General features: G+C 41.8%; 1 protein-coding gene across 3 annotated transcripts in view; it reads right to left on the bottom strand.

Moving 5' to 3' along the window:
• LOC132893929 (cytochrome P450 7A1) overlaps positions 1-27,354 on the bottom strand; it is a 62,522-nt gene that overhangs the window by 5,313 nt on the left and 29,855 nt on the right. The window contains exons 1-7 of one of the 3 annotated variants that reach the window (XM_060933121.1): positions 13,972-14,491; positions 9,977-10,214; positions 8,873-9,465; positions 8,652-8,767; positions 4,051-4,161; positions 3,900-3,948; positions 1,644-1,791 (exon numbers count right to left, since the gene is read on the bottom strand). In XM_060933121.1, coding sequence (XP_060789104.1) covers positions 1,728-1,791; positions 3,900-3,948; positions 4,051-4,161; positions 8,652-8,767; positions 8,873-9,465; positions 9,977-10,214; positions 13,972-14,051 — 1,251 coding nt within the window. In that variant the 5' untranslated portion in view covers positions 14,052-14,491 and the 3' untranslated portion in view covers positions 1,644-1,727. Of the gene's footprint in view, positions 1-1,612; positions 1,792-3,899; positions 3,949-4,050; positions 4,162-8,651; positions 8,768-8,872; positions 9,466-9,976; positions 10,215-13,971; positions 14,492-27,354 lie in introns of those variants that run through there. The other 2 variants (XM_060933106.1, XM_060933114.1) reach the window with 2 other exon arrangements.

Here is a 27,354-nt window from a genome sequence, read left to right as displayed (position 1 = left end):
ACAAAGACCATCGTTAAATGGTAGAGCAAGCAGCACAATGAATGCTCTCTCACCTAGTTAAGATGCTCTTAGCGTTAAGAGGCTTTTGGGAAACCCACCCGAGTGTGGTAGTATAGGAGACCTTTGTTGATTAGAAAGTATGTTTTGGAAAGGGGTTGTCCAGGCTGTTAGTCTTCACCTTCTGCCAGATGCACCTGCCTTCAACAGTGTTTAAGCCTGTTTTTTTTTTCTGTTCCCAGCTGAAGTGCCCTTTTCAGGTCACTTGTGGATGCATGTGAGACAGTGGTTTAGCCAGGACATTAGACTCCCTTTCAGCCAACTCCTCTGTGGGCTCATGTTGGTCTCCAAACAGGCAGAGGGTTTGGAGTGGAGCAGAATGGTATCTTTCCTTCCTGGGTGGCCATGGACACACTTTTCTGCCTGGGCCGTGGCTCTGCCTGCAATCTGGGCCGTGGCTCTGCCTGCAATCTGGGCCAGTTTCAACCCATTAAGAGGAGGACAGGCAGGTCAGGTATTTGCCCAACCAGAAGGGCCCACTCACCTCTGTCACTGCTCACTCGCACTTTGGTAGCGGCCACCTTTCTTGCATCCACGTGTACCACCGTATTGGGGTGGAATGTACCACACAGCACATTAGCCAGGGCTTTCTTGTTGGGCCCAGGGTGGCAGACTCGGGGGTGGTTGGAATGGGCTCGTCATGGTATGAGGGGCCTGTGGGCCTTCTGGCAGTATGTTGCTGTCACCTGGTCACCCTGCTAAGGGTCAGGGCAGCCTTTAAGGTAGCCAATGTGCATTCTAGGGCTTCTACCAGCTGTGTTGGTGTCTGGGGGGGTTTCATTCCTATGACCATGCACTCGGCAGGGGGAAGAGAGTGGAGAAACCGGTCCATTGTGACCTTCTCTGCGACTTGGGTGGCGGCGTGTAGCTTGGGTTGGAGCCAGTGTATTGTGGTTGAGAGCATGGTGTCCATCTGGCTCCAAGGAGTGATTTTCGGCCTCTTATTTTGGAACCTTTAACTGAGATTCTTCAGTCATGGTTGGAGGAGGTTGGAAATACTGCAAAGCTCTTGGCGGTGCTTGAGATTTGCTGTCTTCCTTGCTTTCAATGTCCGCTTCATGACCTGAGAGGAGGAGAGAGACTCATGAGCTGCATGGCTGCGCTGAAACTCAATTAACCTGAGAGAGGGTGTTGGCAGCGTCTTCTTATACTCTCCTCGGTTTTGCAGGAGGGTAAAGAGAGGCATTACTTAACTGACTTTAGCTGGGACTGATTACATACCACTCTGCTCTCTAAAACATCGGAGCTGTAAGGGAGCTGTCTGTTCAGCGCCAGCGACAAAGTGAGGTGAGGAACACTAAATGGGCTGCATGAGGCACTTCCATCACAATACGTAAAGGTTAAGAACAGCAGACAAAACTTGTACTCTATGACAAATACCCTGAAGATGCCAGTTTACTGACAATATAATTATATGTATTTGAAATATTATACATGCCATGCCTAGCAGCAATGATTGAAATATCACAGAGGTATTCATTAAGCAACTTGTGTTTTTTATGAGTAAGTTAGTTTTACTTTTTCACTTGAGAGTAGTGCCGTTTGTTGTATTTACCAATGGGTTTGGATAGATGTCAGGGTCTAGGTGTATTAATCGGGGGTACAGAGCAATGTAATCTCCTTTCCTAATAGCTGCCTCTTGACCAGAGTCCAGTCTCAGAATGAAGTCATCACTTGCAACTCGAATCATAATGGAAGCACTTGATAGGCGTAGAGCTTCCTTGATAATACTCTCTGCAAAGTAAAACCACAGTGATCTGTTACCTATTGGTTTAGTAGAAATATGATATTCAATATTTACCTCTAAACACTTGAGTCACCATATTAGATGCTATTTTGCCAACAGTTTTGGTTACATGATGGAATAGTGGATTATAACACAACTTTACATTAAGTCCCAGGGATTATATTCCCACTCTCATAAATACATACATTTTTCCTCTATTAGTTTTACTGTAGTTTCTGAGTAATCCATAGTATTTATGGTCTGGGGGGAAATGAGCCAACCAAACAAATGTATAAAATTTGTAATTTAACACTGAATAAAAAGCTCACAAACAAGCGAAGACTGAAGTAACATGCAACAAAATAGCGAACAGCTTTTCCTTTAGATTTTCTTCATCTTTGGGGTGAACCTGCAGACAGTCTTCTACACTGATGTATCAGTGTTGTCCGAGTCAGTTTTAATGGCCTTCTATAAATGATACACATATCACAAAGCTGTGTATTAATATTATGTGGGTTCTAGCTTTAAGACTACTTGAATTCTAAGATGGACGTTTAATGGATTATCATACAGAAATTGATTTATAATCGTCTGTGGGGGTTGTTTTTTTTCCAGATGTTGTTCCATGAAAGTGCTTTATAAGTGCCTTGGAACAGTTCCATTTGGAACATCAGCATCATCTACCCTCCCATTTCCAGTTTGGTTTCTGTCCATCTTAGCTTACCCTTAGGACTGCAGTTAAGTATTCAATTCTGCCTCCACAAAGTCAGCATGTTGGGACATTTGGCTTGGCTGTGAATTGGCCTGCTGATTATATTCAGCATCAGTTCTGTGGCCCCATGCATGAACCTGACAACCCACTTGTTCCAAAAATTTTAGTTGGGCATGTCTCTGAACAGTTCATATCAATATCTGCCTTCCCTGAAATTGATGAACCGATAATTAGTTCCACTTCTGTAATACAGGTAGCAGCACTATCTGCTGAGCATATAATCAAAATATTTTTCCATGCATGAACCTGACAACCAACAAAATCCAACATGGTAGCGCCCATGGGAAGATGTGCAAAGACAGCTACGAGAAGGCTGTCCTTTCAGGAAGTTATTAGTGAAATCCTTAGAGGTATGTATATACATCTGTGATCACAGAACAACCAAGCAGTACTAGAATTAAAAATTTTCAACATTTACATTGTGTGGGACGCATTAAATTTATCTGGACCACTGTAGGCTGGCTTACTACGCCTATCACATTTGAAATGGGAATTATGTGTGTATTGCTGCTTATATTTCGTGCGGTCCTACAACAAAACATGTTAATATGCAATACTCAGGAAATAGTATACTATTTTGATGAAAAGGGATGGTAATGCTGTCATTGTGGGATATCAGGTTCATGCACGGAAATCTTTTTAATAGTAGGGGTATCCATTGCAAGAATAAACTACGTCTGTAATGCCATAAAACTTAATGGAACACCAGGGGAAGATAAATGAGGGAAACATGACAGTAGACCCAACAAGCTGTCAGCCGAACGCCGTCAACATGTCACTGACTTTTTAGACAGCCTACCTAGATACCGAAGCCACTACACCAGGCGTCACAACCCAAACAGACATTACCTGTCTCCTGAACTGAACCAGAAAAAACTTCATGAACTGTACGTTGAAAAATGTGTCAGTGACGCAAAAGAGCCAGTGTCATTCAGAATGTTTGAGGAAATATTTGCCACAGAAAGGTGTTACCATTTTGGCCAGCCTAGTCTTGACACCTGTAAGACGTGTGATGAGATCGAGATGGATTTGAGGGCCAACCCTGATAAAAAGGAGCGAAAAACTGAATGTGAACTGCATCTGCGTAAGGCAGAAAGTGCACAAACCTCAATGAAAAATGACTTTGCATTGGCAAAGAACTCTGAAACCACTTGGACCCTTGCATTTGATTTCCAACAAACTCTGCCAACACCCCATATTAACACCAGTGTGACATTTTATTCAAGACAGCTATGGACTTATAACTTTGGAGTGCATGACTGTGCAGATGCAACAATGCACATGTGGTCAGATGTCGTCGCAGGCAGAGGATCAAGTGAAGTTTTGTCCAGCCTATACACATACCTAAAAAAACAAGATATTGCAGCTGACCATCTGCTTGCCTGGTCGGACTCTTGTGGGGGTCAAAATAAGAATAAGAACATTGTTAGTTTTTGGTATTATCTTGTCCATGTAAAGAAAATGTTCAAAACAATTGAGCATAAATTTCCTGTACCTGGGCATACATTCCTTCCATGTGATCGAGATTTCGGAGTGATCAAGCGGAAGAAACGTAGGACAGCTGCTGTGTACAATCCAGAAGGGTAGTTTTCTCTTGTTGAGACTTCTGCAACAAAACGCCCTTTCAAAGTGATACGCATGACTCAGCGGGAGAACTTTGTAGACATTACGCCAATGAAAGAAAAGTTATCATTCCGACCAAACGCCATTGACGGAACAAAGGTAAGACTTCAGAAAGCCATGAGGATCAAGATCGACACAGAAAGTCCTGGGAAAATGTTTGTCGCATACACTCACAACGGGGATGAAGCTTGGCAGGAGGTGAACATCAGTCGGAGAGGTACTATTGGTTCCTTTGAGTTACCACGTCTCTACTCAACTAGACGGGGAATAACACATGCAAAGCTGAAGGACCTACGAAACCGATGCAACTTCATACCAGAAGAGTACCGGCCATTCTACACAGGTCTGCAGGCCACAGCTCCCAGTCCATGCACACTCCGTGCAGGTGTCTTGCAACAGAACACTGGGGTGGACAGTTCTGACGATGAATCAGATGTAGAAGTCCCCTCGAGTGACAGTGACCCAGATAGCGATTAAAATACCAGTTCAGTTGGAAGTTGGCTTGGATTTTCCAATAAATATTGATAGACTGCTTGTTTTAGAAAGGCAGAACTGACAGCAACAGTGTTAATTGGGCATTTTAGTATTAAAGTTTCAAAGTGACCCTTACCGTGGGTCAATGAGTCCTGGGACTTTATTCAAGAAACCTCCATAATCTTTATGGATCCACAAACCTTTGTTCATCTACGGACACTCTGTTGACATGACATGCACAAGTTAATAGCCAACAGGCGACAGTGTCTTTGTTCTTGTTTGTTGACGTTTCACTGTTTATCATTGATTACTGCTGTAGTTTCAACTGTTTGCTCAGTTAAAGGTACCTTTCGTTGAACCCTTTGAAACATTCCAAGTCTATACACTATCAAGTAGATTTATTTTGCAGGTTGTCTTTCATACGCTTGTGATGTGCCTCAGAAGACATAGTATATGGACCGGTGTGCAATGCCATTGGGGCCTATACCATATAAACTAGCCGTGGAAGGCTTAAAACTAGATGATTTCACAAGTTTCTTCATTATTCAGTTGTTTCATTTGAAACCATGTTGTTGTTGTTTGCAGTTAATAAAGTATTACTTTGTAACCAAGTAGTAATGCTACTTTTTAAATGTTTTACCGTGAATGAACCTGACAACCTGAGGGTTGTCAGGTTCATGCACCAGATTCTTCATTGGGGATATTCACCTCATATACATATATCTGTATTTTTCTTAGCTGTTTAAAATTTTCACCAGTGCAATTTTCAGACTAACTGGAGACATGTTAATGAAACCCTTACAAACCTCAAATCTATGTCTGGTTGACTGATATCAAATTTACGGATTATTATATTCAGATTCAATTTTCTCATTTTTAAAAATATGTGGGTTATCAGGTTCATGCATGGGGCCACAGAGTTGTAAAGCTTAAGCAAGAAGCTTTTCAGGACATAAATGTGTCTCTAAATGTAGTTATTTACTGCTGACCTCTATATAAAATCACCACAAGCCCAAGGTGAAACAAATTTGTATAAGCTACAAAAGAGTACATGCTTCTAATTTTACCTTCTATGGAAAATCCCCATTTGAGGCTTAGTGCAGCCTTTGACACCATTGATCATTCCATTCTCCTGGATAGACTAGTTAATGTTGTGGGAGTTAAGGGAACGGCCTTTTCCTGGCTGAGGTCTTATTTAACTGATCGTTATCAGTTTGTTGATGTAAATGGTGATTTTTCTAGACATACCGAGATAAATTTTGGTGTTCCACAAGGTTCTGTCTGAGGCCCATGACTTTTTCCTTTATACACGTTACTTCTGCGTAATATTATTCATAAGCATGGTATTAGTTTCCACTGTTATGCTGATGACACACAGTTGTACGTTTCTGCAAAGCCAGATGAGAAACACCAGCTTAATAAAATTGAGGAATGTGTAAAGGACTTTAAACAATGGATACTTATTAGTGTGCTTGCAAAAGCACACTATTATTCTTCTTAAGTTTTATTTTTATTATTATTATTCCGTTTCACCCGTTTTTTGGATCCACTCCTCCTCCTAGGGCTTTCGAGATAGACACTGTTCCAACGCTGAAACGTAGGGCCCGATCTGGAATGGCGTGCTTGTTTTCAGCTTTTGGATCGACACACCTGTTCTCTCATTCTTGTCATTTTTTCCCCATAGAGAATGAATAGGGCTCATGAATCGAATCGTCCTGCTCGGACACGCTTCATCGCAGACACACCAAACCTCGTGATACCTCAGGCCAACTCCCCAGACACATATATGCATTCGGTTCTGACCTGCACTCATTTTTTTCCTTTCTTTTCATGCCCCACTTTTTCACCCATTCACTTCCATTCATTTTTGGACCCATTGAAAATGAATGGCGTTTTGGGAAAAAAGCTTTCACTCTCCGTCAATTTTTTTAACTGAGTGACCAAACTTCAAGAGACTTCATATGATGGCTCAGGGCAAGTCCCCACACATATCCATCCCCTCATCTGAGACCTGCACTCATCTTTTTCTTGGTTTTCACACATCCTTTTTTCCCCTCCATAGGCTTCCATTGATTTTTGGCCCCATTCAAATGAATGGAGTTTTGCTCAGTAACACTTCACCACATATCTACTGGTGTAGTGTGCAGCATGCATATGCAACTCGGAGTGACCTATGGTATTTCAAAAAGAGCAAGTATTAAATGGTTTGTCATGGAATGACACCTTTAAAGCACTGAATGGTCTTGCACTTTGTATTGTACCAGAGCGAACTTCTGGTCCTTTATGACCCACCATGCCTACTTAGCTCAAAAGGTGCAGGCTATCTGCTGGTACCTTGTATAGTGAAGGCTACATCAGGGGGTGGAGCCTTTTCTTACAAAGCCCCACAGTTATAGAACAGCCTTTCAAGTAGTGTTCGGCACTCAGACACAGTCTTAGCGTTTAAGTCTATGCTGAAAACATATCTGTTTTCAAACACAAGCTTTCTGTTAATAGTTTTATTAGGTAAAGGAGTAGATCTGGAGCATCCTCAGGCATAGAGTGTTTTCGTAAACTGGGATGTATGGATGCTGGCCACTTTATGTCCCAGGGCTCCCTCACGTCTGTGTTACCTTCTGGCTCCCCCTTTTAGTTATGCTGTCATAGTTAGTTTTGCTGGAGTCCCTGCTTGCACTCAGTGCAAAACGTATACTGTTCTTAGTAATTAGGTGACACTGGGCATACATAACCTGTGTTTTCTCATTCTCCTCCCTCCTCCCCCCACAAATATACTTTATGACTATATCCTTCTGAGAACCAACCCATAGACTTGTGTCCTCTGTAGTTCACATTTGTTTTACATGCACACCCTCTTACTCTTTCAAGCTATTCACTTGAATCCTGGTGTCTTGTAAAGAGTACATCCTGGGCTTTCCAATGATATATCATGTGACTAGGAGGGTTGCTGGGAAATTCCTAGTAAGGAAAATCACAACAAAAGAGAAATTGAAAGACTTTTTTTTTTTCTTGGTTGCCAGGAGGATATAGGACACAGTTATAGAATTAAATTTTTATAATCATGCTGTCTGTTATCACTCAAATAAGGATGGGTTCCCTTTTGAATCTGGTTCCTCTCAAGGTTTCTTCCTCGTGTCGTCTGGGGGAGTTTTTCTTTGCCAGCATTGCCAGACTTGCTCAACAGGGATAAGATTATCTCATGTTTAAAGCCTTTAAATTTTCTGTAAAGCTGCTTTGCGACAATGTCTGCTGTTAAAAGCGCTATACAAAGAAAACTGACTTGACTAATCATTCCTTACTTCCTCTTATTCATGGGCAGAATTGCTATTATTTATTTTCCCCATAGCTCATGTAACATTCAAACTAAATGTTTTGGACTGCTGTAATAATAAGCCAGAAAGTGTTCAAAATTAAGGTGAAACATTACTTATGATTTCTGACTTGCCATTGTGAAACATTACGAGATTTTTTTTTTCCAATGTCGTATTCTGTCATAACCTAGGGTGAAATGTGAAAACTGCTCATGGCCTTTTCACATTATAAGCATTGCATAAAAGTGCTTCCAAATTATCCAAATCATCATTTTATATTTTTAGTTGCTTCTTTCCTATAACTACAGAAATACGTCAGAGTGAGTCAGTCTGTTCCGGTGTCTTTCACATGACACACTATACTTATTATTTGCACATGGTCCCAGATTGCAAAATTGTTTTCATTCAATAAATCAGACTAATGAATTTATTTTTGGTGGTTCAAGCATTTTAAAAGAGAAACAGTTTCATGCACAGCAGGCTTGTCTTGTTCTAATATTCCAAAACTGTAATAAGTTGTTTTTTTTAATGTATGTGGGTTTTATGTAACTAAAACTCTAAGTTAATTAAGTAAGGAATTGCTTTTCCATCACATTTTTCAGGGTAAACTTGGAGACAGCATTTTACATATGGTCAAGACCCTTGGGCCAATTTTCTTGTCCCAGTGTGTATAATCATTAATATGACCTACCAAGCACAGTCATGGATTCCAGCTGGTCTTTGGACAGGTTGATTGGCTTGTCATTTGGCAATTGTGTCAAGATCAGGTCAACTTCTTTACGAGCCGCAACAAAAGCTTCTGGATTTCTGAGAGCCAAAATACATGCCAGACATCGTCAAAAGTAAATCCATACAAATAAACTTACTTTGAATATGCAGTGAAATCATTCGTCAGGACATTGTGTTTGCTACCTCAGTGTAAAGTAGAGACTCCAAAATGCAGCAGGCAATGTGTTGGCCTGTGAAGCCCAGAGCATGCATACGTGTGTGCGTGCTATCCCGGTCTCATCCAAGTGCATGCGACTGAAGGCGTCCATCCTGCGCTGAATCAGATCAGAGATGCACATCCTGCAGTGAAGCTCCCTGTGCAGGAATCCCTTAGCTAATGCTTCTCTCGCTCTCCATGCACGCCTGCACAGTGTGATAGGCACACCAGCCGCCAGTGCAGGAAAAGCCCCATCGAATGCCAAGAAATCCTGCTTCACCTTCTGCATGCATGTTCCAATAGCTCCCATTCCTTCTGCTTGAAGAAACCCTGGCTTCTTACCAAAAAGTGTGATGAATCCAGCCTCAAACATGATGTGCGTGGTGAAGCACTGTAAACCCTCTTCTTTCCAGTCATTCTCACTTGGCAGGCAGTGCTGGAAAGCAGTCTGCAGATTACCAAGCATGTTCTGGCTAAGTTGCTGAAGAGATGGACCTTGTAATGTTTGCCTGAAGAGTGAGTGCACTTCTCGGTAGCTTTCGCTGAACAGTGGAGATGTAAAATCAGCATGACCAAACACCTGAAAAGGAGGTATTTGAATATAGGGAGAATAATTTATAATTTAACAAACAACAACAACGACCTCACCCAATAAAAATATATTGTGATTCTACAATGTCCTGTACAGTATTAGCCTTATATCTAGTGTCTGGACTTGTGCAGGCATCAGGACTTCTCATTTGATGTTATATTAGCTTACTAGACATTTCAAAATAGCCTCTGAAAATCACACTGTAATCAAAATACATCTCTCAGATAAGGAACTAGGAAGGTCACAGGAAGTATTTCATTCAATTTTCACAGAACCACTTGCTGTGCACCTTTCAAAGCTGGGGGCGGTGTTTCTGGGCACTCTTTATTAGCATTACTAAGGCACGCAATTGGGTAAAAGTGAAGGAGTACGAGGAGAGATGGCGTCATTCAAGGTCATAATTAACTTGCAGAGGAAATCTTTTCAACAAAGGCACATAGAACTATTCACTCAAACTTTTTTAAATCTGCAATGGCCCTTTATTGTATGTGTGCCTCACCCGCTGAGAGAAAGCCATGGCGAATTTGTGAAAGTCGAGGTTTTTCCCCTGGCGCATCACCACAGAGAAGGAGAAAGGATCTGTGACGAAGGTGAAGTACTTCCCTGCAAGCTGGCATGTAAAGATGTCTCCATACTTTTGTTGAGCTGCTTGCAGGAAGCCCAGTGGGTTTTTACCATAATCCAGAATTACACCAAAAAAAGGCCAACCTTTCACCAGTGGAGGTTCTTTCACTCGTCTGCAAACAGACATACATTTCTGAATTTAAAGGACAAGAAATTAAAACATTCAATTTTCAAAACATTTATTAAAGAAAATAATATATTTGTAATATACCTATAGGTTATATAAATAATATATGAATATCCATCCATCATCTATAGATGACTTGCAACCAAGTGATCAAAATGTGCTACGTCATGAGCGTCCGCCATGATGGTGGATATACAAAGCAACTAGGATGGCAGCCACTGAAAGCGTGTCTGTAAACAATGCTGAATTTTCTCAGTATTACCACGATTTGAATGATCAAGCGAAGATTCGATACAAAGAGAAGATAGATGTGTGGTTTTGACCCATATTATTTTAAAAAAAGTCAGACTTAACTGAAGATAAGATGGTTCTACCGACCATTGAATACGAATACAGGTCATTTTGTCCAATGCCTCATCATCCAATAGTTAAGACATTTCGTCCAAAGTCTTTTTTCATACGCACTATCAGTCATTTTATATTTCAGGTATTTGTTTGAAAAAAGGAGGAATTCTCAATGGAATTTGACCAAAGCAAAACACATTTTTGTAAAGCAAATGAGTACCATAGTACGTGCGCTTCAACACTAAAGAGCATTCTAAGGGGGTAACCATGTAGGCCCGTGCCACTTGCTGACCCTGGGATGAGTTAACTCCCTTGTCATTGCAGGCTGCTTGATTGCATGTCTGTTTCTGGCTGGATCATATTAAATCTTTAGGTGCGGTACACCACTCTCGCAGGGGCTTCGTTCACGAATCCTGGGTCGAGGCGCGGCCCTATTGACCCAAGACCATGCTCTTTCCAAGGGGAAGGCTTAGAGGGAGGAGCCAGTCAAATTTGGCTTCGCTGTGAGCTCCACTGTCAGAGTTATTCATTTTTAAAGCTGGCTAGATCATGTTAAATCTTTAGGCGCGGAGCAGCGCTCTCGCGGGGCTTTCGTTCGCGAACACCGGAATACCTGAAATATAAAATAATTGATACAGTAGGTGCGTATGAAAAAGGCTTTGGACGAAATGTCCTAACTATTGGACGAAGTGTCCTGATCCCCTCGTCTCCTCTTCATACTAAGCCTCAGTGTTTCCTCACCCTCTTTCTGAATCACGGACGGAATTCTAAAAGAATCGGAACGTGCCACGGTCATGAATACTGTTGTGACCATGACCATATACAGCACAAAGATGTGGCATAGCTAAAAGAACGCTTAAAGCAGTGGAAAAACAAAGAGTTGTGCACGTGTGACTATGTTTTGTATGGAATGTCACTTGACCTCGCATTTGTATCTCCACCAACATGGCCAACAACCGGGTTTCTATTTTGCTTTGACGTCACTTGCAAGTCAAGGATACTGCTTATTGTTTTGGGTCACGGGTGAAGCTGGAGCCAATCCCAGCTGACTTTGGGTGAAAGGTGGGGTACACCCTGGGCAGGTCACCAACCTATAGACCACTTGCATGTGACGTCACAGCCGATCCAGATTGTAAACAGACGTCATCTTGTCGGTCAAACGCCATATTTCCGCCTTCTACTTCTACCTTTTCTTCTGGAAAACCCTACTATATACAATTCTACTACAACGTCAACTCCACTGAAAATCAATAAAACATAAGATGAGTGGAATCCTGTGTCCGAGTCCTTCCCTTTCAAGTGTGGGAAACCCATAATACTCATACACTTGACAGTAGGCTGCCACGGGACCCTGACAGGCGTGCAAAATGGATTGCTGCTATCAGGTATACCATATATACAGTAATAGTGATAGATTACTGATACTTGATCTAACTGAAAAATATTCAACCATAATAGTGGATATGGCGGCGCATGATGGGGATACTGTGGCTACAAGCTCTCCCTACCTGTGCACGTTTTTTATGTTTTTTTGTGTGTATTTTTGCGTGTTGTTCGTCTGTACTGGACTTCAATATCCACTACAACCGTATGGACTTACTGGACATTGGTTTCCAGCAGAAAATGACGGTTTGTAGCGATTTCCATCGCATGCACAACATTCCGGATGAGATAACGAGACCAGCGGGGTCTCCGTGGATTGTTATCGGGTCTGGCAGGCGAAGGAGGCGGCGTTGGGAGAGGAAGCAAAAGCGAGGCTGCAGAGCTGGCCTGTTGACTAAGCTCAGAAAACAGCCACTCAAACCTCCACTGCCAAGCCTCTACCTCTCCAACGCCAGATCCATGGTAAACAAGATGGACGATTTGGAATTACAGCTGGAATTACCTTATTCTATTCTATAATCGGCTGGTCAGTGCTATACTAGATACTACTGATATATCTAGTATCAGTACTAGTACTCAATACTTAAGTGACTTAGCCATCCAATGAGGATTGTTATTTTCTTGTTTACAAGATGCCACATCTGAGGGGGGCTGACAAATCCTGAATTTCTGTAAAGATAACTGTCCAGAGATTTATAAGCACACAGTGCTTCACCACTGAACAGCAAGGGAAAGTTAATGAGATAATTATACACATCTGGGTATTCCACCTCTGGCAGTTCAATATCCACTGACACGGTCATGAAAACTACGTCCGGTAATCGATAAGGGTCACTAATCTGTAGGTCGTTTATTTTAGACATATCTAGTTATCTGTTCATTAGAAAAATGAGCCGTGTAGTCCGTCGGTTATATTCAGCTGTGTTGTTGACCGACAAGATGGCGGCTGTTTACATTCCAGCCGGGATTCGGTCATGTGACTGCAAGAGGTCTATTGCAGGGCTAACACAGAGATGAACGACCATTCACATTCACACCTACTGGCATGGGCAATTTAGAGTACCCAGTTGACCTAATCAACATGTCTTTGGACTGTGGGAGGAAACCTCAGAGGACACATGGTGAGAACATGCAAACTCCACAGAGAAAGGTCCCAGTCAGTCATGCGGTTGAAACTCAAAACCTTCTTGCCATGAGGTGACAATGCTAACCACTGCACCACTAACTTTTCTTGTATATATGCAAGAAAATAGAATGTAACACATACATCAGTAAGCATCAGCATTGAGTGATCTGCGTGAGAAACAATGTGGTTTACAGCTTTCACTGCGCTAGCTCACACAATTAATTCAATCCAGATGTTTTTAAAATTGAAAGAGTGTTGAAAAGAATTTAGTTACACCTTTTACCAGAAGTACTAAAGGATAACAGTAAATTCAAATCCATTGCATATTATCTTTTAGGCCAACTGGACGAGATTCAAACTTACCATCTAGTATCCTGGGAACACTGAGTGTGAGGTGGGAATACATCCTGTATGGGATGCCAGTCCATCATAGGTATGTCAAGTTTTCAAATAAGTATTCAAATATTTGCAAATGTTACTTCAGCTAAAATACACATTCAAATTCTAGAAAGGATTTTCAAATCCAAAGGGTTTATGGGACAGAATGTAGTCCCCCAAATGATTGCTCTATGAAACAGATTACATTGTTGCGAAGTTACATAGTTGCCTGAATTCATGAAAAACGTGTGCCTTTCCCCCCCAACTCACAATTCACAGCACATGTTCAAGAATCTGACATAAACAGAGTCCCTAAGCAATACTCAGTACACTTGAGCAACAACAGACTTGTTGGTAAAGAGATGTTTTTTTTTGTTTTCCCACAGAAACATTTTTTTCCACAGTGACATTGTCAGCATGAAGGAGTAAAAATACAGTGGAGTCTGATGCTCATTTTTACAACTTTCAGCCTTCTCTTTTTCATGCCTTAAGGATGCCCTGAAGAACATACCTTGTCCTGGACCCACAAGCTCTCAATAACAGGAACGACACACCAATGGCGAGAAGGGCAACGAGAATCCATGTAGCCATGCCTAAGCTCTGTGTGTTTACTCCCACTTCTCTTCCCCGTTTGCTCCTTTTTCTTCTGTCCCATCTGCCTCTTTCAACCCTCTATGAGCCCCTCCCGCTCACTGTAGGAGGGGTATTATCACATTGTGTGCTGCCTCTGGTTGTGAAATCAGCTGAAATAAAACACCCATATTTATACAGGTCTTATCTCTTTAAGTCAGAGTGGAAGCTGTGCCTCTTATTCTTAAAGAAACAGTATTATAAGCAATTCTGATAAAGCCAGATCATGTGGACTGGCAAATAAAGGAAAGGGTGGATAATGTAGACAAGGTTTGGATTTCAAAAATAACAGGGAAATTACAGTGAATGCCAAAGCCTGCTGATTTTTCTGCCCCTCATGACTATAAAAGCAACAGAGTCACAAATTCACTAGTATGAAGTGGGAAATTTTTAAAAATTAGTGTAGACAGAAAACATAACAATAACATATCAAACAAACTAATAACAAACACACATTTTTTTATTTAACTGAAACAAACTCTAAATGTTTATTTTAATACAAAATGCTAGTTTAAAAATTTTCAGCATGGCTAGTTATATATAGAAATGGGTTCTGTCCGTCCATCCATCTGGCTGTCCGTCCGGTCACGTTTTTGTTTCCGGGCCATATCTTTAAAACTACTAAAGATATCGTCATGAAACATTGTATACATATCAAGCAACATGTGAACTGATGCCTTTTGCTATTTGGGATTTTTTGAAAAAAATTTTTTTTTCAAATTTTGACATAAAAAATAGATTTTGACTTAGTTTCTAAGAGCAATGTTCGTTTCTGGAGCATATATCCAAAACTATTCATGATGCGGATTTGAAACTTGGTATAGATGTTAACAAGGTGATGTAGATGTGCCTTCTTAGTATGGAAAAATTTTAATTTTTCATGTTTCCATGGAAACAATTTCAGACTTAGTATCTCAGGTTAGTCTTAGGGGTAGGTTTTGTTTCTGGAGCAGAACTTGAAAGCTATGAGTGGTATGGTGTTGAAAGTTGGTATATGTGTTGATGAAGTAATGTATATGTGCCTTTTGATACTAAGAAATGTGAGAATTTTTGGCTCACCTGGACCAAAGGTCCGGTGGGTTTATGCCATGGGCTGCTGAGGTCAGTGTAAAGAGGTAGGGTTGGTTTCCTGCAGCAGAACTTGAAAAGCGTGACACATAATATCTTGAAACTTGGTATATAGTTGATATATAGGGCGGGGAATATAGACGACTCTTCTTATTATTATTTTGTAGAAACCTCCCATGACAGAAACAACAGCAGACAGAGTCCTGTAATGTCTAACAAGGTTTGTGACACCGTCACATTAAGTTAGTTGTCACTGGTTTTCTCAGGTGCTCAATGAGTGAATATGAAGGTTTATATAAGTTACATATAATACTATGTATGTTGGTAAAGGTATTTATATGTGCTTATGTTCCTATTAATGTTTATTCCACTGTACAAATTATGGTATGGATGTGGGGGTTTATTGTACAAACGACGCAGCTGTCATTACACCTATCACCGCTCACCCTACCTTTTTTTAGGTAGGTGTGCAAAGGGTGTCTGGAGGGGGGCGCAGTCCATACATGAGCAAGTGCGTTAGAATGGGATGTGTGGCGCGAGTCTTGAACGCTACAGCTTATACTCAATCCAAAAGACTCCTTTGTTTGATAGATGTGTTCATAGTCTTTTGCAACTGGGGAGTTAGAATTTATTAAACTCGTTCGTACTGGACTATCGGAACAAGGATCCGCGTGTCGACAATGAGTCAAGTTTATTTGTATAGCGCTTTTAACAATAAACATTGTTGCAAAGCAGCTTTACACAATTTGAACGACTTAAAACATGAGCTAATTTTATCCCTAATCTATCCCCAATGAGCAAGCCTGTGGCGAAAGTGGCAAGGAAAAACTCCCTCAGACGACATGAGGAAGAAACCTCGAGAGGAACCAGACTCAAAATGGAACCCATCCTCATTTGGGCAACAACAGATAGCATGACTATAATATTAACAGTTTTAACAAGAAGTCAGTTTCGTTGATGTTATAAACTCTTCATTGATGGGAACTTGAGTGCAAAACTGTTCATGACAACTGCAGTCCTAAAGTTAGCAAGTCAACTGTAGTCCTCAGCCATAAAAGCATTACTGTAAGAGTCCAGAGCATCTTCCAAGTGTGACTTTCAACTGTCCTCATGGGGCCGTCCTCCACAGGAGCGATGCGATGAGACTCCAACCAGACACAGGGCACCAGGATGGATCAGGCAGGTCCGAGGAGCAGAAGAGGCCAGCATCTCGATCCCAGGACCAACATGTAACTCAGAGGGACAGATTTGGGGGGGAGAAAACACAGGTTGTTAGGTATGCCCAATGTCACCTGAATAAGTAGGAACAGTATACATATTGCACTGAGTACAAGCAGGGACTCCGGCAACTAACTATGACAGCATAACTAAAAGGGGAGAGGCAGAAGGTGACACAGGCATGAGAGAGCCCCGGGACATAAAGCAGCCAGCCACTACACCGTCAACAAACTAGAGTGAGCAAGTGAGTGGGGGACTGACAGCATCCATACATCCCAGTTTACCAAAACACTTTATGTCTGAGGACCCTCCAGATCTACACCTTTACCTCATAAACACCATTAACACAAGGCTTGACTAAACAGATATGTTTTCAGCCTAGACTTAAACGCTGAGACTGTGTCTGATTCCCAAACATTACTTGGAAGGCTGCTCCATAACTGTGGGGCTTTGTAAGAAAAGGCTCCGCCCCCTGATGTAGCCTTCACTATATGAGGTACCAGCAGATAGCCTGCACCTTTTGATCTAAGTAGGCGTGGTGGGTCATAGAGGAGCAGAAGTTCACTCAGGTACTGTGGTGCGAGACCATTTAGTGCTTTAAAGGTCAATAGTAGTATTTTATAATCAATACGAAATTTGATTGGGAGCCAATGCAGTGTGGATAAGACAGGGGTGATGTGGTGATATTTTCTAGTTCTAGTAAGGACTCTTGCTGCTGCATTTTGAACTAACTGGAGCTTGTTTATGCACTTACTGGAACATCCAGACAGTAAGGCATTACAATAATCCAACCTGGAGGTAACGAAAGCATAAACTAGTTTTTCCGCGTCATGTAAGGCAAGGCAAGGCAAGTTTATTTATATAGCACATTTCATACACAGTGGCAGTTCAATGTGCTTTACAGAGGTAAAAGCAAAACAGTAAACAATTGTTAGGATTTATTTCTTTGTAAGGATAAATAATTGTAAGGATTTATTCTTAATTGTAAAGGATTTAGTCTGTGACCCTCTGTTTTGTTTAAAATGACCAAGAAGGCATTCTTCTGTCTCTGGCATTCAAGAAGTGGCCTTCTGTCTAAGCTAGAAGGACATATTGCTCGAGATGTAATATTGATTTCTTTATCAGAACATTCTGCCCTGTGCTATCTCTTTTTTTTTTTTTTTTAATATGTTTATTGGACAAACCACAAAGAGAATCACAGTCAAAGTATAAAATGTTTACAGGCCATGGGTTTGTTTTTGTTTTTAAATCAAGAACCCAACACCCAAAACACCCACCCTCCCCAACCCAATAATTCCCATGAACTGAAAATGAAACTTAAAATATTATAAAGAAAGGGCAAATCGGCCTGAACTAGTAGATGCATATCTACCCATAAAGATACATACATATACACAAAGACAACAAAGACATTAAAATGAAGCAGAGTGAAAAATAAATAAATAAATAATAATAATAAACATAAAATAATGATACTACTACTAATAAAAAGCAAACAATTTAAAACAATATGTACAATAAATAAAAATAAAAAAAAAAGGGGGAAAGTGTCACTAGTCTTCAATGTCTAATTGTTGGTTTATGTTAAATAGATCATAGGAAAGGAGGGGCTCCCACGTTTTATAGAATGTTCTCAAAGATCCTCTAACAGTATGCTTTATTTTCTCTAGGTGTAGGAAAGACATAAGCTCTCCAAGCCAGGAACAAGAGCCAGGTGGTTTAGGGCTCTTCCAGTGAAGAAGTATTTGACGTTTGGCTATTAGTGCAGCAAATGCAATAACATCAGCTTGGTAACTGTTAAATTTCCCTAAAACAGGGGACACACCAAAAATTGCAATTAAAGGACATGGGGAGATAGGAATATTCAGGACTTCAGAGAGGGTGGTGAAGAAAGATAACCAGAAAGCATTAAGTTTGGTACAGGTGTAGAAAGTGTGTGTATGATCTGCTGGAGAGTGAGAACACCTGATGCAGAGATCATCCGCTTCAGGGAACAGTTTTTTCAGCCTGGCCCTGGTGTAGTGAAGTCTGAAAACCACTTTGAACTGAATAAGACTCATTCGTGCACAAATACAGGTGGTGTTAATCCTGGCCAAGACATCCATCCACCAGACATCTTCCAATGGAAGACCAAGTTCCTTTTCCCAATTCTCCTTAAGCCATAACAGAGGAGACAACTGGGATGAGAGGAGGAGATTGTGTATTGAGGAAATGCGGCTGTTTATAACTGGATTGTACATAATGTCTTCCAACAGAGTTTTTTCTGGCAATGTAGGGAAGGAAGTGAAATGAGTTTTTGCAAAGTCTCTTAATTGAAAATATCTAAAAAGACCTTGATTTGAGACACCACGGTTTTTGACCAGGTCAGCAAAGCTTACAAAAGAATTAACTGAGTATAGGTCATTGAAAGAGACCAGGCCCATATTTCTCCACAACATGAAGGTCTTATCTATACTGGAAGGTAAGAACAAGTGATTATTGCAGATGGGAAGAAGGACAGATGGAGCTTTTAAACCAAAGTGATTTCTAAACTGCTTCCAGATTTTTAAGGAGGAACGCACCAAAGGATTATTAGTGTGTTGAGAAGGGCGTATAGAGAGAGGACCAAAAAGCAAGGCTGGTAGTGAAGATGTAATGCAAGAGTTTGCTTCTATTACACACCAGTTAATGTCTGGGTAATGACACCATTTCTTAAGCATTTGAATGTTAGCGGCCCAATAGTATAACAGCATGTTTGGTAGAGCAAAACCCCCAACCAGCTTGGGTCTCTCTAACATTCTTTTCTGAATCCTGGGGATCTTGCCATTCCAAATAAAAGAGGACACACTTCTGTCCAGTGACTTAAAAAAAGATTTCGGAAGAAAAAGAGGGAGTGTCTGAAACAGAAATAAGATACGGGGTAACACATTCATTTTAATTGTCTCAATTCGGCCAACAAGAGAAAGGGGTAAAGCATGCCATCTCTGAAGATCTGCTTTTATATTCTCAACAAGTTTTATGAAATTGTTTTTATGAAGAGAGCTAAGTGAATGAGAGATATTGACGCCTAAATATTTAAAGCTATTAGGGGATAACTGAAAGGGTAGTGTACCTGGAGGGATTAATTTAGCAGATTGATTGACAGGAAAACAGAGACTCTTATCAATGTTCAATTTATAACCTGAGAATGTTCCAAATGTCTTAAGTAAATCCACTATTTTCTCAGTGCAGTTAAGAGGGTCACACACATATAACAATAAATCATCGGCATAGAGCGAGACTCTATGTTCAAGGCCTCCTCTAATAATACCAGAGAATAGTGGGGAAGTTCTCAAGGCAATTGAAAGTGGTTCTATGGCTATTGCAAATAATAAAGGTGACAAGGGACACCCCTGACGTGTGCCACGTGTTAGAGGGAAGGCAGGAGATATATCAGAGTTGGTTTTAACACTAGCAGTTGGGGCAGAGTACAGAAGACGAATCCAAGAAATGAATTTAGTTCCAAACCCAAACCTGTGCAATACAGAAAATAAGTAATTAAATTCTACGCGATCAAACGCTTTTTCTGCGTCAAGGGAAATGACCAGCTCAGGGGTTGGAGAGGCAGAAGGAGATAAAACCACGTTCAAGAGTCTGCGTACACTAAATGATAGTTGACGGCCCAGGATAAAACCTGTTTGGTCTTCTGAAATAATTTTAGGGAGACATGTCTCCAGTCTACGTGCTAGCACCTTCGCCAGAATTTTAACATCGTTGTTAAGAAGACTGATGGGTCTGTAGCTGCCGCATAGATTTGGGTCCTTGTCTTTCTTTAATATAAGGGAAATCAAAGCCTGATTGAGAGTTGGAGGTAAAATTCCCTGCTCCAATGAGTCATTATAAACATCCAGTAGTAAAGGGGCTAGTTGAATAGAAAACTTCTTAAAAAACTCCACTGGATAGCCATCTGGGCCAGGGGCTTTGTTACTCCGCATTTGGGCTATGCAGGAGGTGATTTCTTCTAACTTAAGGGGTTCATCTAAACTTCCCGACATATCCTCACTTAAAGTTGGAAATTCTAAGTTATCTAGAAATGAGTCCATGGAAAAGCTATTAGAAGGAGGTTCTGATTGGTAAAGAGTAGAATAGAAAGAGGAAAAGGCGGAATTTATGGAGGCGGGGTCTGTAGTCAGATTATGAGAAGTGTCATAAATCTGTGAAATAAAACGTGAAGCATATTCGTGTCTCAACTGTGAGGCTAAAAGGCGGCCAGCTCTATCCCCATGCTCATAATATGTGGCTCTTGTGCGCTGCAATAGGTATTCTGCTTTCCCAGTGGATAATAGGTCAAACTCAGTCTGCAACTGTAAGCGCTTGGCAGTTAAATCAGGATTAATTGATAATGCCTGTTGCCTATCTATATTTAGAATGGCATCTGTTAATTCTTGCTGCTTCAATCTTCTATTTTTAGCTAAATTAGAACTAAAAGATATAATACTCCCTCTAATGAAGGCTTTTAATGTTTCCCATAAGAGTGATGGCGATACATGCTCAGATCTATTAGTATCTAAGAAAAAATTAATGTTTGTAGAAACATAATGACAAAAATCAGAATCAGCAAGCAAGCTGGAATTAAGCCTCCAACCACCTTTATGACTGAGGGAACTTAATGGTAAACACAGGTCTAGAATGTGGGGGGCGTGGTCAGAAATTACAATGGCGGAGTATTGTGTAGTACCAACAAGAGGTAGAAGAGATTTATCAATAAAAAAATAGTCAATACGTGAGTAAACCTTATGGACAGGAGAATAGTAGGAGAAATCCTTCGCGCTGGGATGGAAAAAGCGCCAGGGGTCAACACATCCAATTTGTTCCATGAAAGTTTTTAACGCCTTAGACATAGCTGATGGTGTTACTGTTTTAGACTGAGAGCGATCAATAGCAGGGTTAGTGACACAGTTAAAGTCTCCACCCAGGATTAGCTGATGAGTATCCAAATTTGGTAAATGAGAAAAAACAGTGGACATGAAATTTGGGCAATCCCAGTTTGGTGCGTATAAGTTCGCTAAAACCACAGGAGTTTTAAAGAGCAAGCCAGAAACTATAATATAACGGCCACAGGGATCAGAGTGTATCTGGTCAGGAGAAAACTGAATTCTTTTATGAATTAAAATAGCCACGCCTCTGGATTTACTATTAAAATTGGAGTGAAAAATCTGACCAACCCAAGGTTTGCGTAGTCTCACCTGATCTTCCCTGCGCAAGTGCGTCTCCTGCAAAAAAGCTATACCAGTAAAAAGGCTCTTTAAGTGTGAGAGAACTTTACATCGTTTAATTGGCCCACCTAACCCACGTACATTCCAGGTAACTATTTTAATGGGGTGCCTATTCGACCCACCTTGCATTGTAGAGGAAGTTGACATCTATATCAAGTCTTGGAGATAATTAGTTCTACATGAATCATATGGGAGCTGTATCAGAGACAATTTAAGTAAAAATGGGGATTCGTGACACAAAGTTAAAAGGAAGGTAAAAAAATAAATAAAAGAGAAAGAAAAACAAGAAGGAAAAATTACACAAAAAAGAGACAATTGGCCTAAGAGAAAAACCACCCAACCCCCCAACCCCCACAACCCCAAAATTGAAACAGTAAACATAACAGACAAATGATTCTGAAGCTCGTCCGCCAGAGCGGCGAGTAGCCAGAAATGGTAAACATGCATCCGATTAATTGTGTTGTGTTAATCCTGCTCCTGAACTAAAAAGGCATTATACATTGAACCAGCAAATAATCAATAAGTGAGGAAATAAATGGAGCTGTAAGGAGAGAGAACACGTCATTGAAAAGCAAACAGCAAGATAGCCACTAAAGGCGACCTCAAAGAGTGCAGTGTTGCCAGCACCAGTTGCTTTAACCCAGATATCTGAGTAAAAATAAACCCCTCTGGATCACATAGTAAACTAAGCGTCAAAGAGAAAAATGACTGCTAAAAAATTATAAGAACACAAAAGGGGAGAAAAACTGAAAAGTCTTTTGCAGTTCACTATGTCAGGGTAAACATTCAGCCCCTAAATGTTCTTTCTTAACAAATAAACCAGCCAGCCAAAGGCTGGCTATCACCTGCGGTCAGCGCGTTGCTTAATCGGACGGGTCCGCGGCAGATGAGTCCTCCGTAATTGGAACCAGTGGCTGTATACGGTCAGTGGTTGAGATGTGTCGCTCGTAGAATGCCTCTGCGTCCGCTGGGGAGTCGAAGGTGTGCACTCTGTTCCTGTAAGTGAGACGGAGACGGGCTGGGTAGATCATGCCAAACTTGACGCCTTTTTTGTAGAGGAGCCCTTTGACATCGTTAAAGGCTGAGCGCTTCTTCGCCACTGCTGCGCTGAAATCCTCGAAAATTCTGATTCGGTGGCCCTCGTATGAAATATCTTTGTGCGCTTTTGCCCACTTCAGCACCGTTTCCTTTTCAAGGAATCTATGAAACCTAACAATCAGAGCGCGCGGGGCTGCTCATTTGTTGGGCTGGTTCTGTAAGCTCCTGTGAGCGCGATCCAATACAGGTAGTTCAGACAACAGTCCGCCCAGCAGGGTATGGAACATTTTGGCCATAAAGTCTCTGCAGTCCTTCCCCTCGGTACCCTCCGGTAGTCCCAGGACACGGAGGTTTTGACGCCTAGATCTAGATTCCAAATCTTCCACCTTAGTTTGGAGCGCAGCATTCTCCTCCATTAATGTTTCCACCGTTGATTGAAGCACGCACATATCATGCTCGAGCTGCGTAACGCGGTCGCTATGGTCAGTTAGGGTAGACTCCATTTCCCTGATTGTACCAGCCTGAGTAACTAGCGTAGACTCTATCGACTCCACAGAAGAACGCACAGACTCCAACGAGCTGCTCAACAGAGTAGTCAGTTCGTCAGTCATTGTTTTTCGGAGTTTTTCAAGCTCCACAACCAGTGTCTCAGTGGTTAGCGGAGGACTATCCGCCATGTTGCTAGCAGCAGATTTGTCGGTCGGGGACGGCGTTGTTCTTCCACTGGTTTTCCTCATCTTGCGCATTACTCTTTGTCCTGCAAATAGCTGTAAAGTACTAGTATATTCCAATATCACTCCTAATGTAAGAGGCGTGAAAGGTAAAGGCACTTTCGTTAAGTTATAAACTGGAAAGTATCGGAGCTCAGGCTCACACGTCTTAACACCACATCGCGCAACCGGAAGTCCGCCCTGTGCTATCTCTGACCTAAGGTTGTGCGTAAATGTTGATATCTTTTAGAACATCTGCTGATATGAAATGTATACAGAACATTATTGTCTCATTATCTCATCTCATTATCTCTAGCCGCTTTATCCTGTTCTACAGGGTCGCAGGCAAGCTGGAGCCTATCCCAGCTGACTATGGGCGAAAGGCGGGGTACACCCTGGACAAGTCGCCAGGTCATCACAGGGCTGACACATACTGTAGACAAAGACAACCATTCACACTCACATTCACACCTACGGTCAATTTAGAGTCACCAGTTAACCTAACCTGCATGTCTTTGGACTGTGGGGGAAACCGGAGCACCCGGAGGAAACCCACGCGGACACGGGGAGAACATGCAAACTCCACACAGAAAGGCCCTCGCCGGCCACGGGGCTCGAACCTGGATCTTCTTGCTGTGAGGTGACAGTGCTAACCACCAGAGGTGGAAAGAGTACTAAAATATTATACTCAAGTACAAGTACTGTTGGGCGGCACGGTGGTGTAGTGGTTAGCGCTGTCGCCTCACAGCAAGAAGGTCCTGGGTTCGAGCCCCAGGGCCGGCGAGGGCCTTTCTGTGTGGAGTTTGCATGTTCTCCCCGTGTCCGCGTGGGTTTCCTCCGGGTGCTCCGGTTTCCCCCACAGTCCAAAGACATGCAGGTTAGGCTAACTGGTGACTCTAAATTGACCGTAGGTGTGAATGTGAGTGTGAATGGTTGTCTGTGTCTATGTGTCAGCCCTGTGATGACCTGGCGACTTGTCCAGGGTGTACCCCGCCTTTCGCCCGTAGTCAGCTGGGATAGGCTCCAGCTTGCCTGCGACCCTGTAGAAGGATAAAGCGGCTAGAGATAATGAGATGAGATGAGATGAGACAAGTACTGTTACTCTGATGAAATTTTACTTAAGTACAAGTAAAGTTACCAGACAAAAAATCTACTCAAGTAAAAGTAAAAAGTAGATCATTTAAAATGTACTTTGAGTAAAAGTAAAACGTTACTTTTAACAATGGGTGTTTTCTGCCTCCATTGTGTTGTGCAAAAATGAAAAAGAAGAGGAAACAAGGATATATGTACATCTCAACCCAGATGTTTTATTTAAAGGAAGTGTATCAAATTGAATGCTTAGGATAATGCTGCATTAAAACTGAGACAAACAAAAAAGGTCAATACACACAGTCATGTCGTTTACATCGCCCTGACCACACACAAACATTGTACACGAAATATGAAAGTGAAATGTTGCACCGAAATCTTGTACCTTGCCTGTGTGCACTGTGTGTTATTGAACAATTCAATTCAAACATTATTTGTTTTGCTTAGTATTCCTTTCTGGCCTGTTGGATGTAGAATGGTAGGAGGACTGATCACGTCAGGTTGGCGAGCTAACTTGCTTGCATGATTAGCCAACCGAATAACAGACTAGTTACCGTTATGTTACAGTACCAACAGGTTGCTACTTCAACATTAGCAATGCCATCCACTATTTTTGGAATATAACCAGCCTATTGTCGGTTTTACTATGGAAAGGAAACATTATGATCAGGGGCGCAGATACGTTTTTTGAACTGGGGGGGACAAAAAACTGGGGGGGACAAAGCTGCCAGCAAACCAACCCCAACCCCGATATGCCTGTCAAACTTGTGGGTAACCATAGCAACCAAGCTCGAGCTCGCAACCTGTGCAGTCTGCGCAGCTCAACCAACCGAATATCAGTCTTTGTTTTGTTTTATGTGAGTTGTTGCAACTATGTATACACTGCTGTGCACCTCAATAAACCGAATGGTAATTAGTCTTTTGATTTTTCCGTGAGGTTTGCCTTATGCAAAGAAAGACAGCATAGACGTTTTTTCCTCCCTATAAGTGGGGGGGACCGAACGAGGTGAATTTAAATCTGGGTGGGACGAATCCCACCCGTCCCACCCTCTATCTGCGCCTGTGATTATGATGCCAATGACAATACTTACCTCAACATGCTTGCGCAGATTAGACGTCGAATTTTTGTATGCCGCAATGGTTGTCTTCTTGGGCACCCATAATCTGCATTGCATAATGAAACTGTCACCCCTTTTCTCTACGAAGCTGAAGTGATCACGTATGTAGGGCCAGGGGTGCACTTCATTACTGGAAGAAATTGCGTTTTCTGCAGGGTCGTCCACCACAGGTTCCTCGGTATCCTCCATGTCCGCAGGGGCGCTTTATCAACACCCGTGGCCCAGGGGCTAGGCCCCTCATAGGCTACCTGTCAACCCTACCCTTACCGTTGGCCAGGAAAACACTCTTATTTTATTTGCAATACGTGTCAAGCATTTACAGTGTAAGCGCGTAATTAGCCTAGAAGCCTACGATAGGTTACGTTTGGCTCAGTGTAGCTGCACAAGGCCCACGCTCACATCGCTCAACACATCCGACCACAGAGGGAGAGAAGAACGCGCGCATCATCATTACAGAGCCGGTTCTGATTATTACCACGGACAGGACAGTGATACTGCGTAACTTTCACACAGGGGCATGGCCAGAGATAACCACACAAGCGCGCGTGCACTAATGTAGACCTATGTGTTGTAAACATAAAACACACACACCTACAGACAAGTCCTTTTAAAAAATAAAATACATAAAAATAGCTCGGTGGCATGAAAACAAACATTCACTGCAAGACAAGGTGCCCTAGAATCGCCATCAGTTTTTAATATCTATATGGACTTTGTTGTCAGGATTGCACAGCATGAGATATCAAAACTGTACCCAGATACAGGCTTCAAGTTCAGATATTGCATTCCAAATGAGGTATCCACAAGAGAAATGCGTACGAAAGCACGAGCATCAGGAGAGGGTTGCATAACAGAGATTCTATACGCAGATGATCAGGCCATACTCGCTGGATCCATCGACGAGCTTCAGAATATTCTTCAGTTGTATGATAAGACCTACACCCGCTTTGGTTTACAAATATCATGTCAAAACAGAAACAATGGCTTTTAATGTCAATGAGGATATCAAATGTAAACCAAGTATCATTTCCCTTGGCGGCACTAATATTAAAAACATCCGCACCTTTAAATATCTTGGTTATAATGTCAGCAACTGTGATGAATCCTCACACTTCCTGCATGCTAGGATAAGTGCTGCATTCATGAAATGGAATGAACTGAAACACGTTCTAACTGACCACCGAATACTACTAAAAACCCGTATAAAGTTCCTAGTGGCATGCGTTCGATCTCACCTCCTGTACAGCACACAGGCATGGCAACTATCATCCAGTGAAATTCACAAAATTGAGGTAGTGTGGCACGGCTTCCGAAGGAAAATGATTAAAGGTGGATATAAATGAAAGAATGCCCCTGACCAAAAGAACACTACAAATGAAGATATAGACTGGAGCTACAAGATGTCCAATGCTGACCTCCGGGAACTGACAGGAACCCAGGATATAAAACTATCCTGCTACGTACAACAACTAAAATATATTGCTCACATTTGCCGGATGGGCAATAACCAAGTGCAAAAGCAGCTCCTGTTTGACAAAAATGGTTACAAATGGACGAAATGGGAAAATCTGCTGGGCATAGACACCCAACAGATAAGACGTATGATGATGGACAAATCAAACTTTGAGTAACTGCTACAGCAGAAGCACCCCTAGAGAGTTTAACTTTTGACAGGGGAACATGATGATGATGATGAAGGTACTTGGCTCGGCGGCCACATGAAACGTAAACACCATGGACAGCGGCCAAACTCATAACTCTACAGACCGAAACACACGAAACCAAGTCC

The sequence above is a fragment of the Neoarius graeffei genome, chromosome 1 (genome assembly GCF_027579695.1).
Source record: "Neoarius graeffei isolate fNeoGra1 chromosome 1, fNeoGra1.pri, whole genome shotgun sequence".
Lineage (NCBI taxonomy): Eukaryota > Metazoa > Chordata > Actinopteri > Siluriformes > Ariidae > Neoarius > Neoarius graeffei.
The sequence above is the reverse complement of the archived record's forward strand: the minus strand, read 5'-3'. Positions and strand labels throughout refer to the sequence as shown.